This window comes from Aotus nancymaae, unplaced genomic scaffold, assembly GCF_030222135.1.
Source record: "Aotus nancymaae isolate 86718 unplaced genomic scaffold, 86718_ANA_hifiasm-v0.15.2.pri h1tg000011l, whole genome shotgun sequence".
In the NCBI taxonomy this organism is placed as follows: Eukaryota; Metazoa; Chordata; class Mammalia; order Primates; family Aotidae; genus Aotus; species Aotus nancymaae.
In genome coordinates this window covers 9,919,693-9,938,163 of record NW_026988422.1, presented here as the reverse complement: position 1 = coordinate 9,938,163, position 18,471 = coordinate 9,919,693, and the positions used below count along the sequence as shown (strand labels likewise).

At 39.8% G+C, this 18,471-nt stretch overlaps 1 protein-coding gene and 1 non-coding gene across 2 annotated transcripts in view; both read left to right on the top strand.

Moving 5' to 3' along the window:
* Positions 1 to 18,471, top strand: part of MYH15 (myosin heavy chain 15) — a 181,916-nt gene that overhangs the window by 12,886 nt on the left and 150,559 nt on the right. Inside the window, exon 2 of the mRNA XM_064374588.1 lies at positions 13,619 to 13,767. Coding sequence (XP_064230658.1) covers positions 13,680 to 13,767 — 88 coding nt within the window. The 5' untranslated portion in view covers positions 13,619 to 13,679. The remainder of the gene's footprint in view (positions 1 to 13,618; positions 13,768 to 18,471) is intronic.
* Positions 4,457 to 4,563, top strand: LOC135274356 (U6 spliceosomal RNA). The gene has a single exon (XR_010342200.1). It is a non-coding gene; the product is annotated as a U6 spliceosomal RNA (small nuclear RNA).

The following is an 18,471-nucleotide window of genomic DNA, read 5'->3' as shown; positions in this document are numbered from 1 at the left end:
CTAATTCTGACCCTAATTTATACCCAGAAATACTGACCATCACCTTATTTTAAGATAATCTTTATTGAACAAAGATATTTTTATTATAGAAAGAAAAGAGGCCAGTTGCAGTGGTTCACGCTTTAATCCCAGCACTTTGGGAGGCCAAAGTGGAGTGGATCACGAGGTCAGGAGATCAAGACCAGCCTGGCCAACATGGTGAAATGCTGTCTTTACTAAAAATACAAAAATTAGCTGGGCATGGTGGCACGTGCCTGTAGTCCCAGCTACCCGGGTGGCTGAGGCAGGAGAACCACTTGAACCCAGGAGGCAGAGGTTGCAGTAAGCCAAGATCACACCACTGCACTCCAGCCTGGTGACAGAGCAAGACTCCATCTCAAAAAAAAAAAAAGAAAGAGAAGAGTGGAAAATATAGAGTTGCAAAATCATTTTAAAAGAATCCATAATCTCACTACCCAGCGATAGCCGGTTTAGAACTTTTATTATGCATATAATCTTAAATATATTGTAGATACTGTTTTATAATTCATTCTCATTTAAATATAACAAACATCTTTAATAATGTATTCTCCTCAGAAGCATATGATCTTACATTCTAACAAATATGAAACTATCATTTTATATCCACACATTAAGTCCTTAATGTGGACAAATGTTCTCATTCTTGAATCACACCAACAAAACTGGGAAAGGAGGAAGATAGGCACCTTGGAAGTGAGAGGATTTTTTTCCTTCCTGTGTAAATCTGTAGAAAATCTGCATGGAAGATGCCCTCTTTCCTTCCCTCCATCACCTAATACATTCTAACATTTTTTATTATATCAACCCTGCTTTAGGAACAGGAAGGAATAACTGATGTTTTAAATTGTGTCTCAGAACACCATCATATGAATTATTTGGCTCTCAAATAGTTGGGTGACATCTGTGTCATAAATGCTACAAAACATTTCTTCTTTAGCAATTATATTAGAAAGGTTTCAGATTTGATTTTGGTTCTGTGAATTACAGTACTAGATCAACTACATGTGAAGTAGGACAACTTGTGGTCGTCAATAGGCAAGAAATCTTCAGAGGGGCTCTATGCTGGGAATAGTTACTTTAATTTTGTCATCAAGTCAGCCATCCACAGATTCTATGGGATTGAATCATTTGGATACAGCAACTGTTAACAGAGCTTAGTTCTCACTTGATTTTTTAAAAAGATCTTACTTTACATTAAGACCCTTGTTTTGAGCCCTATTCTCTGTTCAACCCAGAGAAGAAGTAACACTGCCTCACGTTCCTGGGGTTATAATAAATGATGCCATAGGCAAAATTTGAATCTCCAGAGTTGCCACACCTGTCTACTCTTCAGATTTGTCAACTACCAAACGCCTACTAAGCCACATCAGCATCTCCCTGATATGCCTCATCAGGATTCTTTTTGTAGACAGGACCACAATCCCCCTCTGGTTGTCCACCATCTTCACTACATACACCTCCTCTTGCTCCCCACAACCTGCCCTCAGAGTCTACTGTGGCGTGTCTCCCAACCTTTCAAAAATGGAAATAGGCTTATTACTTTTAACAGCTGGCTCTCATTTATTTCAAACTAAACCCTTCTTAAACCCAGTCTTGTTCATTTCTTCCACAATTGGACATCTTGAATCCTCAGAGCTCCTTGAAATGGAAGTTAAACTGTTTTGTTTGCTTGATCTGGACTGAATCTTTTACAAATGTCTGGACACAACACCACACCCTTTTATTCAGGCCCCAAGCACTTCATTTTCAAATGGCTTGCAGCCTCCCAAAGGCCAAGTGGGGAGCTTTCATGTCCATTTCCTGTGAACAAAAAGCCAGCCAGGGTGTTATATCTATTGCTTCATCTCATATTGCCTGGGATTTCTGTGAGGTTACTGGTGACTTCAGTTTACCTATTTACAATCGCTGGAGATTCTAATTAAATCACATTCCTGTTAGAAGCAACAAGGATCATCTCAATTAGACTGCCATATTGACTTATTTTGGTAAAATTAACTGGGTGTAATTATAAGTACTTGATTCAGCATTTACTATTAGCTTATTTCTGCCCTCAATGCTGTTGTAATAGACTTCAGTAGAGGTGTCTATTATCTTTTATTCCTCAATGGGAAATGGTTTCTGTAAAATAATAATAAATTGTTTCTGTAAAATAGTTATGCAAAACTGACCCATGAGTAGTGAGAACTGATTGCATAAACTGTTTCCTATGCCTCAAAGAGTTTGCCTTTTTTTTACATTATTTCCCAAAAGCCATTTTAAAAATAGTGCAGAAACTCCTTTGCTGCAGAGAGACATTTTGAGGTTTCGTAAAAGGCTTATAAGTCCTAAGAAAGTAATTCAAAGTCAAAGACCTAATGGCTAATCTCCCCATTTATAGCAATCAGTTAGCTGTTTGCTTCACCTAGACACTCAGTAAAAGAAAATATTCTCAATGTTGAAAGAGACAAATAGAAATGCACTTCTTTGGATAGACAAGACACTTGTAAAAATTACACTTTTGTGTGGGAAGAAACTAAAGAACTGTATAAGAAGTATGAGATAAAAATTGTGTATCATAATTATTATAAGAATAGATTTTGAAGCCCAACATCTAGGCTCAAATATTGTATCCCAAAATTACTAGCTCATTACCTCTGCCTTTGTTTCCACATCTTTAAAATGAGAATAATAAAATCTATCTTATCAGGTTGTTATGAGGCTTATATGAATTTACATATGCAAATTGATGGGAACAATCATTTGGAACATAATACACCCTTAATAAATACTGTTTCTTAGTGTTCTTAGAATAGCCTAAATAAATAGTAGATAACTATGATTAACTATTTTCTTGGCAATATGGAAAATGTTGAGACCCTTAACTTAATTGCTCCAAATCATTGGAGAGAGAGCACTAGAGCCCAAGACTCCAAAACTGATGCCACCCCAGAGGGTATTGCTGCTTCTCTTATTAATATTGTCTAATCCTATTATGCAGCAAGCATTTGGGGAATGAGTCAAATTAGTCTGTGGATTTTGGTTATAGAAATGGAATCATTTTCTGGCATCTCATACCCTTGCCTCAGAGATATTTGGGGTGCCAAATCCAGATCCAAGGGTTCAACTTCTCAAAAACCACCAGACAAATTTAGAAACAATGGCCAAATTGACTGAGGCTGTCAACATTGACCTTGACAAGAGTGTATAAAGTCTTGACTCAACCCTGGTCTGCTCATTTCTTTTGATCTTTCCAAGGTAGGTTTCTATCTCTCCCTTTTCCACCAATACATTGAATAGCAGGTATGAAAAACAATTTGCTATTTTTACTGATAGTTTTTGCATGGGGGTTGTTATATGAAACAAAATATTTTAAGAAAAAGATGATATATTCATAGAATAGGATAGTTGCTCTGAGGTGAGAATTTTAACAGCAATTTGTTTTACTTTTAGTATAATCTTTTGGAGAATGTATATCTATTATTTTACTTATCATATTGAAAACTGTATTGACAATCTTAGTTCCTGCTAGACTTGAATCTTGAAACAGAAGCCACATCTTAATTATTCTGCTATCCCAAGCATTTTGATAATTCTTGGCACTTATTGGATGTTCAAAAAATTGTTATATTTAATTGAACTAGAATACATAGTAGTCTAGTTTTATTTTAGATAAGTATATCTGAATATGCAAAGATGTTTACTACATTTGTACTTAGTTAAAACTCATAATTATTCTGGGTTAAGAACATTCAGAAAATATGAAACCAATAAATTAATGAAAATAATGCAATTAATACCTTGAATCTATATATCACCTTTTAGAATCACTAAATACATTTAACGCATATCTTTTGTGTTGAATAACAGCAGCCTCAATTCTAAACTGGTATCACTCTATTATGCAGATCATGGGTCACTGACCCTAAGGAATATTATCACGACTGTAATTTGAGCTAATCTTTATTCCATGACTGTGATATTAACTAGTATTTTATAGGAGGGTATATTTGCCTTCAGTTATGAAGCACAAAAATACAGCCCTCAATCTTAGTTTCCTTCAGTTCCTCTTCATACATCTATCATCAGTATTTTTCCCTCAACTCTGCTCAAAACTATCCATACTTGCATCCGGCTCTACTGTTATTGGTTGGTGAATGTGGGTCAAGCATGTATTTTGCTTGTCCTTGTATACTCACCTGTAAATTATGAAGCACTGAGCCAGCTGATATTGAAGAACTTTTAGTTCTAAGATTCCATGGATTCAAAAATCTTGGGGCGATACAATTCAGATGTATTGACTTACATACCTTAATTTAAAAAATAAGCTGCTTATTTAAATCTTTCCCTACCAGTTTGGTTTTCTTGATATGGTATCCCAGTTGATTTTTATCCCTAGCATACTTCTTTTGAACTGTAAATCTAAATTTTTCTCATCCAACTTAGAAATGAAGTGGTGGCGCTCGCTTCGGCAGCACACATACTAAAATTGGAACGATACGGAGAAGATTAGCATGGCCCCTGCGCAAGGATGACACACAAATTCACGAAAAAAAGAAATGAAGTGGTGATGGTTTTTTAGAACAAGGACATATTGCCTGTATGGATATGTTGCATTTTGCTTAGATGCTTTTCTAATCAAGAACATCATCCCCTCCTAGGCTGGAAGCTCAGCCAGAGGAAGTATAGCATCATGCTTAAGAGTAGGGACTCAGGAGTCAGATTGATGGGTCTACTTTATTTGTTGATTCATTCCCTAAGTGTTTATGAAAGCTCTAGACTGTGCAAAGAACTAATCTTCTCTGAGTGCTTCAGACCTAGTCCCTGCCCTCAGATTGCTTATGTTTCATTTGGTAGATGGGCAATTATATAATAATAGGATGAAAATTATCATGATGCAAGTAGCAAAGAAATCTAAGAACACATCTAGCTGACAGAACGAACCTAGAGAATACCTTCTTGTAGAAATGTCAACTGGAGACCCAAAGGATGATTAAGAATTAGCCAGAGGAGGAGGGACAGGGCTGAATGTTCCCTGCAGGGGTCACATGATGTGTGGACACCCAGAGATCAGAGAGTTCTCCTGGCATCTGTTAGCAGTGTCCGAGCCAGATCAAGCCTGGGGATGAGACAGTAAGACAGATAGGGGTGGGAGTGTCAATCAGGCAATAGGATGGAGAGCTCTATAGGCTCTGTTAACATGTTGGGCTTTTATCATAGGATGCAGAATGATTGATTTTTATTTTTATTATACTTCAAGTTCTGGGGTACATGTGCAGAACGTGCAGGTTTGTTATATAGGTATACATGTGCCATGGTGGTTTGCTGAATCCATCCCCATATCATCTATATTAGGTATTTCTCCTAATGTTAGCCCTCCCCAATCCTCCCCACCCCCTGCTATCCTTCCTCTAGCCTCCCACCCCCTGACAGGCCCCAGTGTGTGATGATCCCCTCCCTGTGTCCATGTGTTCTCATTGTTCAACACCCACTTACGAGTGTGAACATACATTGTTTTTTTTTTTTTTTTTTTTTTTTTTTTTTTTTTTTTTTTTTTTTTGAGACGGAGTTTCGCTCTTGATACCCAGGCTGGAGTGCAATGGCACGATCTCGGCTCACTGCAACCTCCACCTCCTGGGTTCAGGCAATTCTCCTGCCTCAGCCTCCTGGGTAGCTGGGATTACAGGCACGCGCCACCATGCCCAGCTAATTTTTTGTATTAGTAGAGACGGGGTTTCACCATGTTGACCAGGATGGTCTCGATCCCTTGACCTCGTGATCCACCCGCCTCGGCCTCCCAAAGTGCTGGGATTACAGGCTTGAGCCACCGCGCCCGGCCCATACATTGTTTTTTAAATAAGATAGTACCATAACTGTGTTTCTCTGCTTGGGGGCCTCATTCTAGATTGGCTGCTGTCGAGAGACTAAGTAAGAGAATACAGCAATAAGCCAGCAGAAAAATGATGATGGCCTTGATCCAGATGCTGGCAGGGGCGATGGAGAGATGTAGATGGTTTTGAGTGATATTTAGAAAGAGTTAGCAGAGCTTGGCAATTGATTGGATGGGAAGATTAACAAAGTAGGAAACAAGAATGACTTTCATGTATCTGGATTTAAAACTAGAGACAACACTTGCTAGTTCTCTAAGACTCAGTGTTTCGATATAATAAAGGTTATTACATATGTCCTTCATAGAGCTATTTTAAAGCTAAGAGTTGTTACGTATAAAGTACTTAACCTAGTACCTGGTATGTGATACACATTCAGAAATGGTAACTTTCTGATACACTCAGATTTGCTTCTATTAAATAGTATATTGGTATTGTTTCCAAAGGTATCATTTCAGGGATGTTTGAGATTCCTTCCTTTAAGTTGTAAACTGTTATTCTTAAAAATACAAATATAGGTGAGACAGTTATGCCTCCTTGACCTGTATGGCCCTGTACATTGCTCTATCCTAGCACCTACCATTTGTCATACTGAATTATGGTCACTGATTTATATCTCTGTTGCCCATGCCCATTAGAGTGGGAACTTCTTGAAGCCTTATTACTTTTTTAATCCACAGATCCTAAGAGGACATACTTTAAAATGAATACATGACAGAATTTAATTAGAAGGTGACTGGGCATGGTGGCTCACGCCTGTAATCCCAGCACTTTGGGAGGCCAAGGTGGGTCGATCATTTGAGTTCAGGAGTTTGAGACCAGCCTGGCCAACATGGTGAAACCCTGACTCTACTAAAAATACAAAAAGCTGTGCGTGGTGGCAGGTGCCTGTAATCCCAGCTACTTGAAAGGCTGAGGCAGGAGAATTATTTGAACCTGGGAGGCGGAGGTTGCAGTGAGCTGAGATCACGCCATTGCACTCCGGCCTAGGCAAAAAGAGCAAAACTTTGTTTCAAAAAAAAAAGAATTTAATCAGAATTTTTTCTCTAAATCAATAGCCAATACCTCAATGCAGAGATCCAGCATTTTGATCAGATATTGAGAGATAGAAAAGTGTAGGAGAAGGTAGTTCTGGAAAGGATAAAAGAGCCAGCAAAAGCTGAGAGAGAGGAACTAGTGAAAGGAGGGAGCAAAAGAGAAATGTCATTGATATTCACAATTACTACTGTTGATGGAACTTTGATTAATAAATGAACAACTGGGGAAGAGAAGAAAAAGAAGGGATCCTAGAAACCGGGGAATGTCAAATGCTGCAGAGATGGTGAGTAAGATCAGAAACTGAAAAGCACCCAATTAGGATTTGTTTTTAGGAGATCATTAGAAAGAACATTTTCTGTGGTGGGTTGGAAGGAAAAGCCAAATCCCAGTGGGAAAGGAGTGGGGAGCAGAATCTAGGAGTGTAAACTGCATTGCCTGGAGACCTGTAGCTGTCATAATAATCACCCTTTGAAGCAAATGCTTTAAATAACCAATAATTTGTGCAATACTCTTGATTTGTAATTCAACCTTTTAACATTCCTCTTTGAAGATAAAACCTGCCTAAAGCCCCTGCTTTTGTAGAGAGATAAACTGTATATGAATAAATAAATTGCAGGTAGTGAAGCTGATTAAGGGGTGGTAGATTTGTTCCTAAAGACTAACCACTTAAGATTTTCTGTGGAGGAAACCTTGCTGAGTTAAGGCACATAACATGATTATCTCAGCAGCATGAATACTAGGAAGCATCAGCATCATTTGTCTACCCAGTAGTGTCCCTAATTAGGAGCATCTTGCAGCATTTCCCCAGATTTGTGGCATTTACTGGGCCTTGTAACTCAAATGTGTTTCATTTACTGCCTTAAGACATATGTTTCAGCTTGTTTGGGATCATTTAAGTGCTTGATAATTCTCCCCTTTAGCTGTTGACATCTGGATAAATCCATTCTCATTTTCAGGCATTGTCTCCAATTTTAATAATGGAAGAGGCTGTGTCAAAAGATGCTTAGTGTTTGTTTACTCAAAGGAGTATTAATATTTGTTCTTATTACTTGCATCATGGCTTCCCAGCAGTAGAAGGCTTTAAAGGAACACGCAAAATAACGTATCTTGATGAAGAACTCAAGCGAATCTAATCAATTATGACGAAACCTTCTTTAAAAAGTATCAGGGCTGCTAACATGCAAAGAGTTTAAGTCTTTTAACAATTTACTTCATAGGCATCATTTGAGTTTCTGCTTAGAGTTAAGGCACTGAAATGCCAAGGAGATATGGATTTCTGCATCCCCTCATCTGCACATTTATTGTCTAGCTTTGATTGAAGGAGATGGTGCTGAGTGATAGATTTACTGCGGTCAGCAGTAAGAGGACCTTACAGAAGCGACCACACTCCAAATAGACAATTCCCTTCTCTTATCTCCCTCTACTCAGCTAATGGCTGCCACTGTGTGAATTTCCCTCTTTACTTCCCTATGGTACTGTCCTCCATTATGGTTTTGCACATCTCAGATAGACTAAGCAATTTGGAAAGCAAAGCTACTCTCTTACATATGTAGCACAGTGTTCGAAGATGGCATAAATGCTTGTTGAATACTAATAAGAACAGTTAACGTTGATTAAGGTTTTACTATGCACCAGACAATGTGCACAATCTTCACATCATCTTAGGAGAGAAACTAAGAACCTGTGTTAGGACAAAGACTGAGACGTAATGCATTAGTTAAGGATATTTTGATGGCAAATAACAAATACTCACTTGAGATTATTAAAAGTTGGGAAAAAGATGAGAACGTACTGAAAGGTCATTGAGAGAGCTTATAGAAACTAAAGGCAAAAATTGAATATAGGTTTCAGGAGGTACTGTTGCCAAGAAAGCTCTTTGGGATTTAAGAAAGTGGTCTCTCTCTCTCTCTCTTTCTTTGGTCTGTTATTGCCACTTCTCCTCATCCTTGTGACTTCCTCTCTACTAACGCTTTTGCTGATTAACATGCATGTGGCACCACATGACCACACCACAATGCCAACCCCAACCCTCAAGTTTACATCACCCCATTCAAGCAAAGAGCCCAGATGGAGAGTGGCATCTCAATCTCAAATCTATATTCCAGGGGGATACCCTGATTGTCTCTGATTATCCCAGGATCAGATACGCAAGCCTGGTTTATAAGCTGGGCCAGGACACCAGTGTCACCTTACGGATATGGCTACTTGTGGCTCATTCCTGTGGCTGAGAGCAGGCACTTCTAACAGGAATGTGGATTCAGCAGGCACTCCAAACTGTGTCAGCTACAAGTGGATAAAAACTGGTAATTATACAAACAATAAAACTTGAAGATGAATTGAATGTGGCATGAGACAGAAGGAGCAATTAGAGATGACTCCAAGGGTTCTATCCTGGGGGACTAGGAGGACTAGGATGAGATCCTTCCATTGGAATGGTATGTGAGATCCTTCCATTGGAATGAGAGAGTGAAAAAGCCTGTGAAACAATGATGTGAGGAAAAGGCCTCTCATTTTAAGAAAACATAACTCAGCCTAAAGTTTCCACTCAGAATAGTGAGTTGGGAGCCATGGCTGTACAAGCTCACGTCTTCCCTTCACTTCTTCAGTCCTTCTCTGGGCTTCTTTTCTGACCTTTGCTGTATGACCAGCTCCACACCCCACCCCAAAGTGTGAAAATTTCTCTCTACAGATTTGTCTAATGTATAATAATTCAAGACAGAAGAAACTTCTACCCCACTCAAATCTATTACTCTAAGAGGGCACAGTATTTATTCTGCCCATTATTGTACCCCTGGGCCTAACATTGGCAATTATAGATGGGCAATACATATATATTGCATGAATATATTCAAATGTATTTTTGAAATAGACATTTTCAAAAAGATGTTTACAAAATACCTCAGGATGGAGAGGGAGATAGCCACAGAAATATTATTAGTATAAAAATAGCTAATTTCCAAAATAGAGATTGAATTTCTAAAAGAATTATAGGCACTACACTTAAAAGTAGATTGACCAACTTGTTCTAGCCTTCCTGGGACTTTTCTGGTTTTCACACTGAAAGTCTCAAGCCCTGGGAAATATCTCAGTTCTGGGCAGACAAAGATGGTTGGTCGTCATAGCTCATGTCTTGTCTCAGCTGGCAGCTGCTCAAACATATTTTCTACGAAGGGCAGCTAGGTCAGACCAACATGATTTTTTCTTGACCAAGGAGAAAAGCTTACATCTCAACTCTCCCTTCCCTGTAAGGACTTCCCATTCTTTGTCTTTACTTTGTTAACTGGTAACTAAGATATTCCTAGAATTGTGCCCTGTCAAGGTAAACAGAATACTGGTGGTTTATATGATGCTCAGTCTCTGTAAAGGTGCACTCTAGAACAGAGCAGGATGCATTATTTTGCTGTGTTACAAACTGCATTATGTCAAGTACATAATGATGTAATACCTCTCTCTGAATCCAACCTTCTGATAGTGAGGCTTTGTCTCTGTGTCCTGTGGATCATGCAGACAAGTAAATGGACTTTGCAGTTATGAAAAAGGTGTACCCTCATTGTCAGTTTAGAAATTACCATTTTGAATCATCAATTCTCATATTAGTGGATGGTCCATATGTCCCTATTTGCTTGGGACAACCTTAGATTAAGTTTGTTGTCCTGATTTAAATATTAGTAGTATCCCTTCTTAAAAATCCCAGTAAGAAGAAGTATGTCCAGGTTTGGGTGATGAATTATATGCGTTCTTACAAGCATAGTTATGTGATTCCCAGAGCTTAATCACTCCAGGATGTGTTGATAAATCAAGCTCCTGAATGTTCAGAGGTAGAGCTAGGCCCTAGAAGTGAGACTCACAGCAATGTGGATGCAGCCCTTCTGCCCTACCCTTTCCTCTTCTCCCAGCATTCCATTGCTGCCCCCTGCTCTCCTGTCTCGTAAATATACACAGTAGCAGATACAAGTTTACTTATGGTGGACGTCAGAATCCTCTGATAAACATATACAAGTATACCAGTCTCAAATATAATTTCCTTTCAACATGTAGATGGACTTTTGCTTCTAGGAGAATTACTTTTAATTCTATACTCATCTATATTTCTCTGTCATTCACAAAATATAGCTTCCTGATTATTTTGCTGGCAAGGTTAATTTGTTTACTTCTTCTGGGCATTTGGGCTCTTTCATTTTCTATTTTAAGATGTTGCTAGGACTGGGCTGTGACAAGTGTGTTATTCTATAAAATGGTAAAGCCATATGTGCTACTGGAACCTAAAGGGACCCAGAGGTCAGTAGGACATTAGGGGGTTAATGGATGCTGAGGGGGCCAAGGAGAAAGGAGGATTTCAATCCTGTTTTGCTCAGGTGAATCACTCTCTTGGCTTCAGTTACCTATCTCCAGGTGGTTGCCAGGCCCCCCCACTCCTGGCACCTACCGTTTCCTACTTTCTAGTGCCTGCTCCTACACATTCTGTTCCTTGTATACCTTTAAATATGTTAAATGCTCCAAACTTGGAAGGAGAGTTACACAGCTGTGTGCTCCATGTCTTGCTGTGATCTTTTCATCTCTGATGTTATAATAAGAACTACTTGTAAAAAATCTGTTAATTATGAAATATAAGCACATGGCACACATTGACAGACTAGAATGGAATGAAATGAAAGGCACTTCTCTCCTTCTCCTTCCCACCTCCTGTTCTCACTACCCAGACAGATATCCATTTCTTAGGTATCTTTTCAGGAAGTTTGTACACACATATATTAATGGATATCTTTTATATTCCAATTATACTTCCTGAGCTCTACTGTCTACTGAGTGTAAGCCACTGGGAAGTCACACATACAGAGAGGAGGAGGACACAGTGCATTCTTTCACAAATGCAGACTCACAACTCGTCTCCCTGACTACGTCTTTTCCTTATCCCCATCTACCCAGAATATGCTGCCAGAGCCATTTTCCTAAATACTGCTTCCTCATGTCCCTGCCCAAAGAGTTAATGATGCTTCCCATCATCTATTTCTAAATTTCTCTGCCTTACTTTCAGAGCTTTCCTTTATCTTGAATTCTACATTCAAATGTCTAATAATGTTATTGCTGTTATAATGGTTACAAAACCTGAATCTGAATGCTCACCCACAGAAAAATCAGTTTTGTCTTTTCTGCTGAGGAATGCCACCTTCAGTCCCATCTCTGGAGGGAATTCACATATGTTGTTTCTCTCGAGCATCTTTTCTTCTCTCCACATCAGGAAATGTTCCTATACATTAAGACTAGTCCTTGCATTGCATAGGCGAGAAAATTGCGCCTACGGGGGCTGATTCCCACAAGTCACGTGCCTCTTTTCTGGCAAAAACAAAACTCACTCTTAGCCCAGACCACTAGTCTTTGCTTTAAACCATACTCCTTGAAACTAGATCCTAGAAGTGGTATCACTATACCTATCCAAGCCACCACGAAGAAGAGCGCAGATTTAGTGCAGTAAAATGAGTTTACTGGATTTGTTCATTTCAAGATAGAAGGTGATTACAGCTCATTCTGAAGTTGGTTCTGATCTGTCCTCAAAGGCAGCATTTGAGCTAAGCAAACTTGGGCAGTCCTTCTCTACCTTCTCATCTATAAGTGGGGCTAGTAACACTTGCCTTGCACACTTGTGTGAAGAGGAAGACTTTTTTTTTTTTGTCCAAATAGAGAGAATAGCTTCGCATTTAAGATCATGAAGGCCCAGTTTCTATTTCTTCTCCTCCCTGTTATCAAATGTAAAGTGTGAAAATTAAAGGTAAAGTATATCCAGTGTTTGGTACAGAGCGGGTGCTCAATGACTTCAGCCTTGATAATTGCCTAGCAACTCAGTCCCTCTAAGACTGGTACTTGCCTTGTTCGAGCATGAACTTTGTTATTTACTCCAGCCCCACTCTCATCACCCTGTAACCTGCTAGCCACCTTCAGCCTGGGTTTCCTCATTACTGCTCTTGGCCAGGCCTCCCAAATGCCCATCTGCACCTGTATTTTTGTAAATCATCTACTCCCAGACACTTATCTCTGCCAAGATACTTACCTTTTCATCCCTTTACTGTCTACTACTGAACATTTATCTGAATCACTTCTCTTTGTAACCATATTCTGTCTATGATGGTCTGTCCACCTGGATGTAATTAGATATCTTGAAACCTGCGTCCACTTCTAACAAAGGGCCTAGTGTCCGCAACTTGACATTTCTCCATCTGGACCATCCACCACCAGTCAGAACTCCATGGCTCAGGGTTGCATGATGACTTTCACAGGCTATAAGCACTTCTGTCTTTTAAAGACCATCTCTCCACAAAAAAAATATTAAAAATCAGATTTCATAACTGTGTTGGCATAAAGATGAATATAATCCAGGCTCTGTTCACTATTTTGTATCATTCATATTATATTATATTTTTCTTCTGTTTTTAAAATAAACATTTTCATGGGCCCCTGAAAGCATCGTGGGCTTCAGGCACTGTGCCTTCTATGTCTAGTGAATAAGTCAGCCCTGCTGGAGTCAGATATTCTTGAGTCCAATTTTATCATAAATTTGAGACATAGCGAAGAGAAAGAAGGGGCACAGGTAGTTAAAGGAAAACTTAACACTCTTTGGTCTATCTATGTGAACGGTTGCTCATTTAGAGCTTGATGCCTCATTTCCACTTTTTTTTCTCTATACCTTTTTTTTTTTGCAGAGTGAGTCTTTTCTACTCATGTTTAGGCCTAGCCCTTTGTTGGTGGATCGCTTTAATAAGGATGGATCTGTCAGAGCTTGGAGAAGCTGCAGCCTTCCTCAGGAAAAGCGAGGCTGAGCTGCTTCTGCTACAGGCCACAGCCTTGGACGGTGAGACATGTGGTGGCTTCTGGCTTCACTTTATTTTGCTACTTCAAGGTGGTGACTAAGATATTTAATTGATAGAGAAGAGCCATCAGTTCTAGAGACTAACTTATTTGCTTGGGGTGCAATCAGCCTCTAGGAAACTGAGTAATTGAGGACCTCTGAGTATTCAGGATAGGAATGGAAGTATTCACAGAAGAGGAGGGTGGCTGGGAGGCAGCCTAGGCCCAGGCCCTACACACTTGGTCCTAAGACAGGTTTTCTCTTCAAGGAGCCACAGTTATGACATAGACACCTGCAGGAATGGCCACAGACAAAGCCTTTCCCAGAAACCTCTTAGTTATCAGTGAACTCCACAGTAGAGAGAGGGGACTGTGATTTAGACTAGAGGGTGGGGCTTGTACACTGTGAGGAAGAAGAAAGGGAAAGGCTCTGGTAAGGCTGCAGACTTTGAAGTTGTCTCTGGCTCTCCAGCGTTTTCTGATGTTGGAGCTTTGCCCTCTGGCAGTCTTCTAGGTTAGCAGGGTCACTCGGCCAACACTAAACAAAAGATAATCAGGAGACTTGCTCGCCCTGATTCATAAATCCTTGGTAGTTACAGGCAAGGACAAAGGTTAGTGAGGATTTAGCTTTATTTTAAAAAAAGGCTAAGTTCTACATTGAAATCTCTAAATGAATGTTATTCTTTTTCCAGCTACCTTTACATATCTGGGCTGAATTTCAGCTAATTGGAGATTTAGAAATCAGATTCACAGTGTGATATAGCATTAGGCTACCTACATGTCTTAATTCCAAAGTTACTCAACAGTGCAACATAAGAACTGGCTGAATGTCGTTCTTGTACACAGAATTAGTCAACATTAGACTTTGATATAACCAATTATAATTTAAGCCAGTTATGGAGGATATTATATTTCTATCACAGACCAGTCCTGGATCAGTTCCCAGTTTCCAGTCATTGGATTTCATGAGTGTGATTGGATTTTAGGCTAATTACAATCCATCAAATCAAATACATTAACAGAACTATCCCTGAGGTCAGAACTGGTCATGCAGAGGCTTATCGCAGGTAGTTAGATAATGGAGAACAAGATAATAGTGGTGCCAGAAAGAAAATAAAAATTGCTCCTAAGCATTAGAGATAATTGGATGATGCATTTATTAAAATCAGCACCGTAAATAATTACTTAAAACATAGCAATCTACATAATTTTCTATTAATATTTTTGGACAAAACAATTCTTCTCCATAGAAATGCACTGGCAGCAAAGAGACAAGTGTTAGCAAAAGTTGTTCATCTTCCCAGCCTAGTACACAGTGGAGTCTGCTTTTTTGTAGTCGGGTCAAATGGAAGCGGTGTGAGGACGAGTATTTCGCAGGTAGTCTTGGGTTCCAATTCCCTGTCCTTGACCATCTCTAGCTGTGTAATTGGAGCAACTACTTCACTTTATTGAGCCCTGGTTTCCTCATGTGTCAAAGGAGGTAATAATACTTGTCCAATCTACATTCCTCCATTGCTGTGAGGTCCAAATGAGACTATAAATATGAAAATAAATATAATGCATTATTATGATATTTGAGAAGGAAAACTAGAATTCCTGGGTGTCAGGGAAGAAGTCCAGGTGTTTTCAGAGCTAAGACAAAATATTATTCCAAAGCCAAATGTAAATAATTCTTATATTAGAACATATAAGCAATCTATTTAAAATAACTATAAAACTGAATATAGTATTACCCGTTTTAATCAATATTCTAGAAAAAAGATTCAAAAGAATTGCTTCGAATACATAACAGTGGTTATCTATGAGTTGTTTTGTGACATGGTAAAAGCCCCATAAAACTGCATACCTCAACCATACCTCGGCTTTCTGTTGAAACTGCTCTCTATAACCCAAATGTGAATAAGTAATTAAGGACTGCAATTTCCACCCTACCCAGACAATGTGTAAACAACTGCTAATCTTGACTTTTGTGAACCACTTAAGTAACAATCAGAATGTCAAAAGTCCCCTGGCCCTCGGAGAGTCCAGAGCCCCTCACCCTCATCTCCGCCCAGGAGGTGATTTACAGAATCCACGAGCCCTCAGAACGTCTGAAGCCCCTCACCCCCACCCCTGCCCCTCACCCTCACTCCTGAGGTGGTTTTACGGGTATAAAAGGTCTTGATACCCTCCTCTCGGGGCCACAGGTTGGAGAGACGCGAGTCCTCCGAGGCCGCCGACAATAAAGACCCTGCAATTTGGCATACTTTTGTCTTGGTGTTGACTTTCTATGCTCGGGCCAGTGCAACAGTTTGATTACGGATGATTAAAAACGTTCTTTTCTTCATACATTTCTCTACTCTTCAAGTTTTCTTCAATGAGCACTTATTAGCTTTATGTTGGAAAAGATATTTAATTGTCTAAAAATATGAAATCATGTAGGAAAAGGCCTACTTTACAGATGAGCATACAGAGGCCAAAAGAGATGAAGTCATGGGTTTATATCTTGTTACAAGCAAAGCCAATGTAAAATCCTGGCTGGCTCCTCAAATCCATTGCTATCTGCAGTTCCAGCTCTGCATTATTTATGGACACCAGGAGTTAAAATTGATGGAGTTCATTTACTTCATTTTCCAAAATGTCCCTGTCAGGGTTTGGGCTCAGATAAGAAAGGATTTCTGAAAACTTTTATCCCCCACTACGTGTTTCCAGGGGTGGTAAAAGAGAGACTTCATCATGACACAGCGGTGAGCCTACTCCTGGAGTGAAGAATCGGAGGAGAAAAAGCTAAGCATGTGTTAGAGGAGGCAGGCTGTAAAGCAGGAGCACTGATTCAGGAGGTGGATGATCTCATTTCTAGAGTCATTATTACAGTGACTGCCGCTAATTAGCTATGTGACTATGGGCAACTCTGTCTCACGCCCAAAGTTCTTCTTCTAAAAAGATAGAGAGAAAGACAGAGGGAGAGAGTCTGTGCCAGGTGACCTTCAAGTTTCTTTCAAGTGATAATGCTCTGCATTTTAAACACACACAAAAAAATGTATGCTAAATGGATGCTTTTCAAAAGCAAGCATATTTTCATAGACGTGACACAAAGCAAAATCAGTTTCTGCAAAAAGGAACCAAAATAATGAATACAATGCAAAGCCAGTATTTAAAACACAAACGATAAGTAGAAAGCAAACGCACAATCAGTTAGATGGGAACATAAACTCCTCTTGCCAAGCAGTTTTCGTGGTGAATTGTTTGTAATCAGGGAAACATATAGGCAGCACTGACAGCAGGAAAGTCACGAGCAACCAAACTCTTTGCAGAAACAAGCATGGTGGAAGAAGGGGCGGATGGCGCCTAACTTCAGCTTCTCCTCACACACTCCTTCCCCAGTCTTGTTGCCTACCTCTGGGAAATAAGGACAACCTGTCCTGCAGCAGTGAGCCCTCTCTAGCTTTTGTGACTCATATATTTAGAGGTGATGGTGGTGACTGAGTTTGCATTATCTGTTAGTGCTGTGGTTGTAGTGGGGTTTTCGCCTGTGTCTTCCCTAGCCATTGGCTAACATTTCCCCTCTTTCAATCAAAGGCTTTCCCCATCTACCTGAGTAGCTCTGAGCTGGGGACTTCTGTGAGCTTCTACTAAGGCTCATTTTTCATATATATAGAGGTATGTGTATATATATACACATATATATACACACACACACACATATTTTCCTTTAAAAGGAAAGTATGATACACATACACACACACACACACACACACACACACACACACACAGAGACAAACACAACTTTTAAAGGAAAATGAGCCAACTCCTGGGCTCAAGTGATCTTCCCCGTTCAGTCTCCTGAATTGCTAAGACTGCAGTCATGCATCATCACACCTGGCTAATTTCTATTTTTTATTTTTATTTTTTGAGACAGAGTCTAGCTGTGTTGCCAGGCTGGAGTGCAGTGGTGTGATCTCGGCTCACTGCAACCTCTAACTTCCTGCTTCAAGCAATTCTCCTCCCTCAGCCTCTCGAGTAGCTGGGATTACAGGCATGTGCCATCCCACCTAGCTAATTTTTGTATTTTATAGAGATGGGATTTCACCATGTTGGCCAGGATGGTCTCAATCTCCTGACCTCGTGATCTGCCTGCATCAGCCTCCCAAATGGTTGGGATTACATGCATGAGCCACCATGCCTGGCTTAATGTTTTTTTTTTTTTTTTTTTTTTTTGTAGAGACAGGACAGGGAATGGAGGGTCTTGCTGTGTTGCCCAGGCTGGTCTTAAACTGGAATCAAGTGATCCTCTTACCTTGACCTCCCAAAGTGCTGGAATTATGGACATGAGTCACTGCACCCAGGCCCTTAAAAGCATATTATTTATCATCACTGGCTATCTGCTTCAAGTGGGAGAGAAAGAGAAGCTGCCTCAGGTGTTCATAAGACTTCTGGGTCATTTCACCCAAGACCTCTTGCTAGTTAATCACTTTATGGAGGGCTGCTTTGCTTAGAGATGAGGTATGGGAGTGAGGAAGTCGAAGAGAGAAAAATAACATATGGGGGGAAGATAACATGAGTTGGTTATGTTGTGTGACAAAAACAACCCATATTCTTTCTCCTCAACCTGACCCTGCCAATTCTATCATGTAACTCACTTAGCAGACTTCCATTCCAAGACTAGAAGTAAGGTCTAAAGAAACTTGAAGGGCCAGGCACAGTGGCTCACGTCTGTAATCCCAGTACT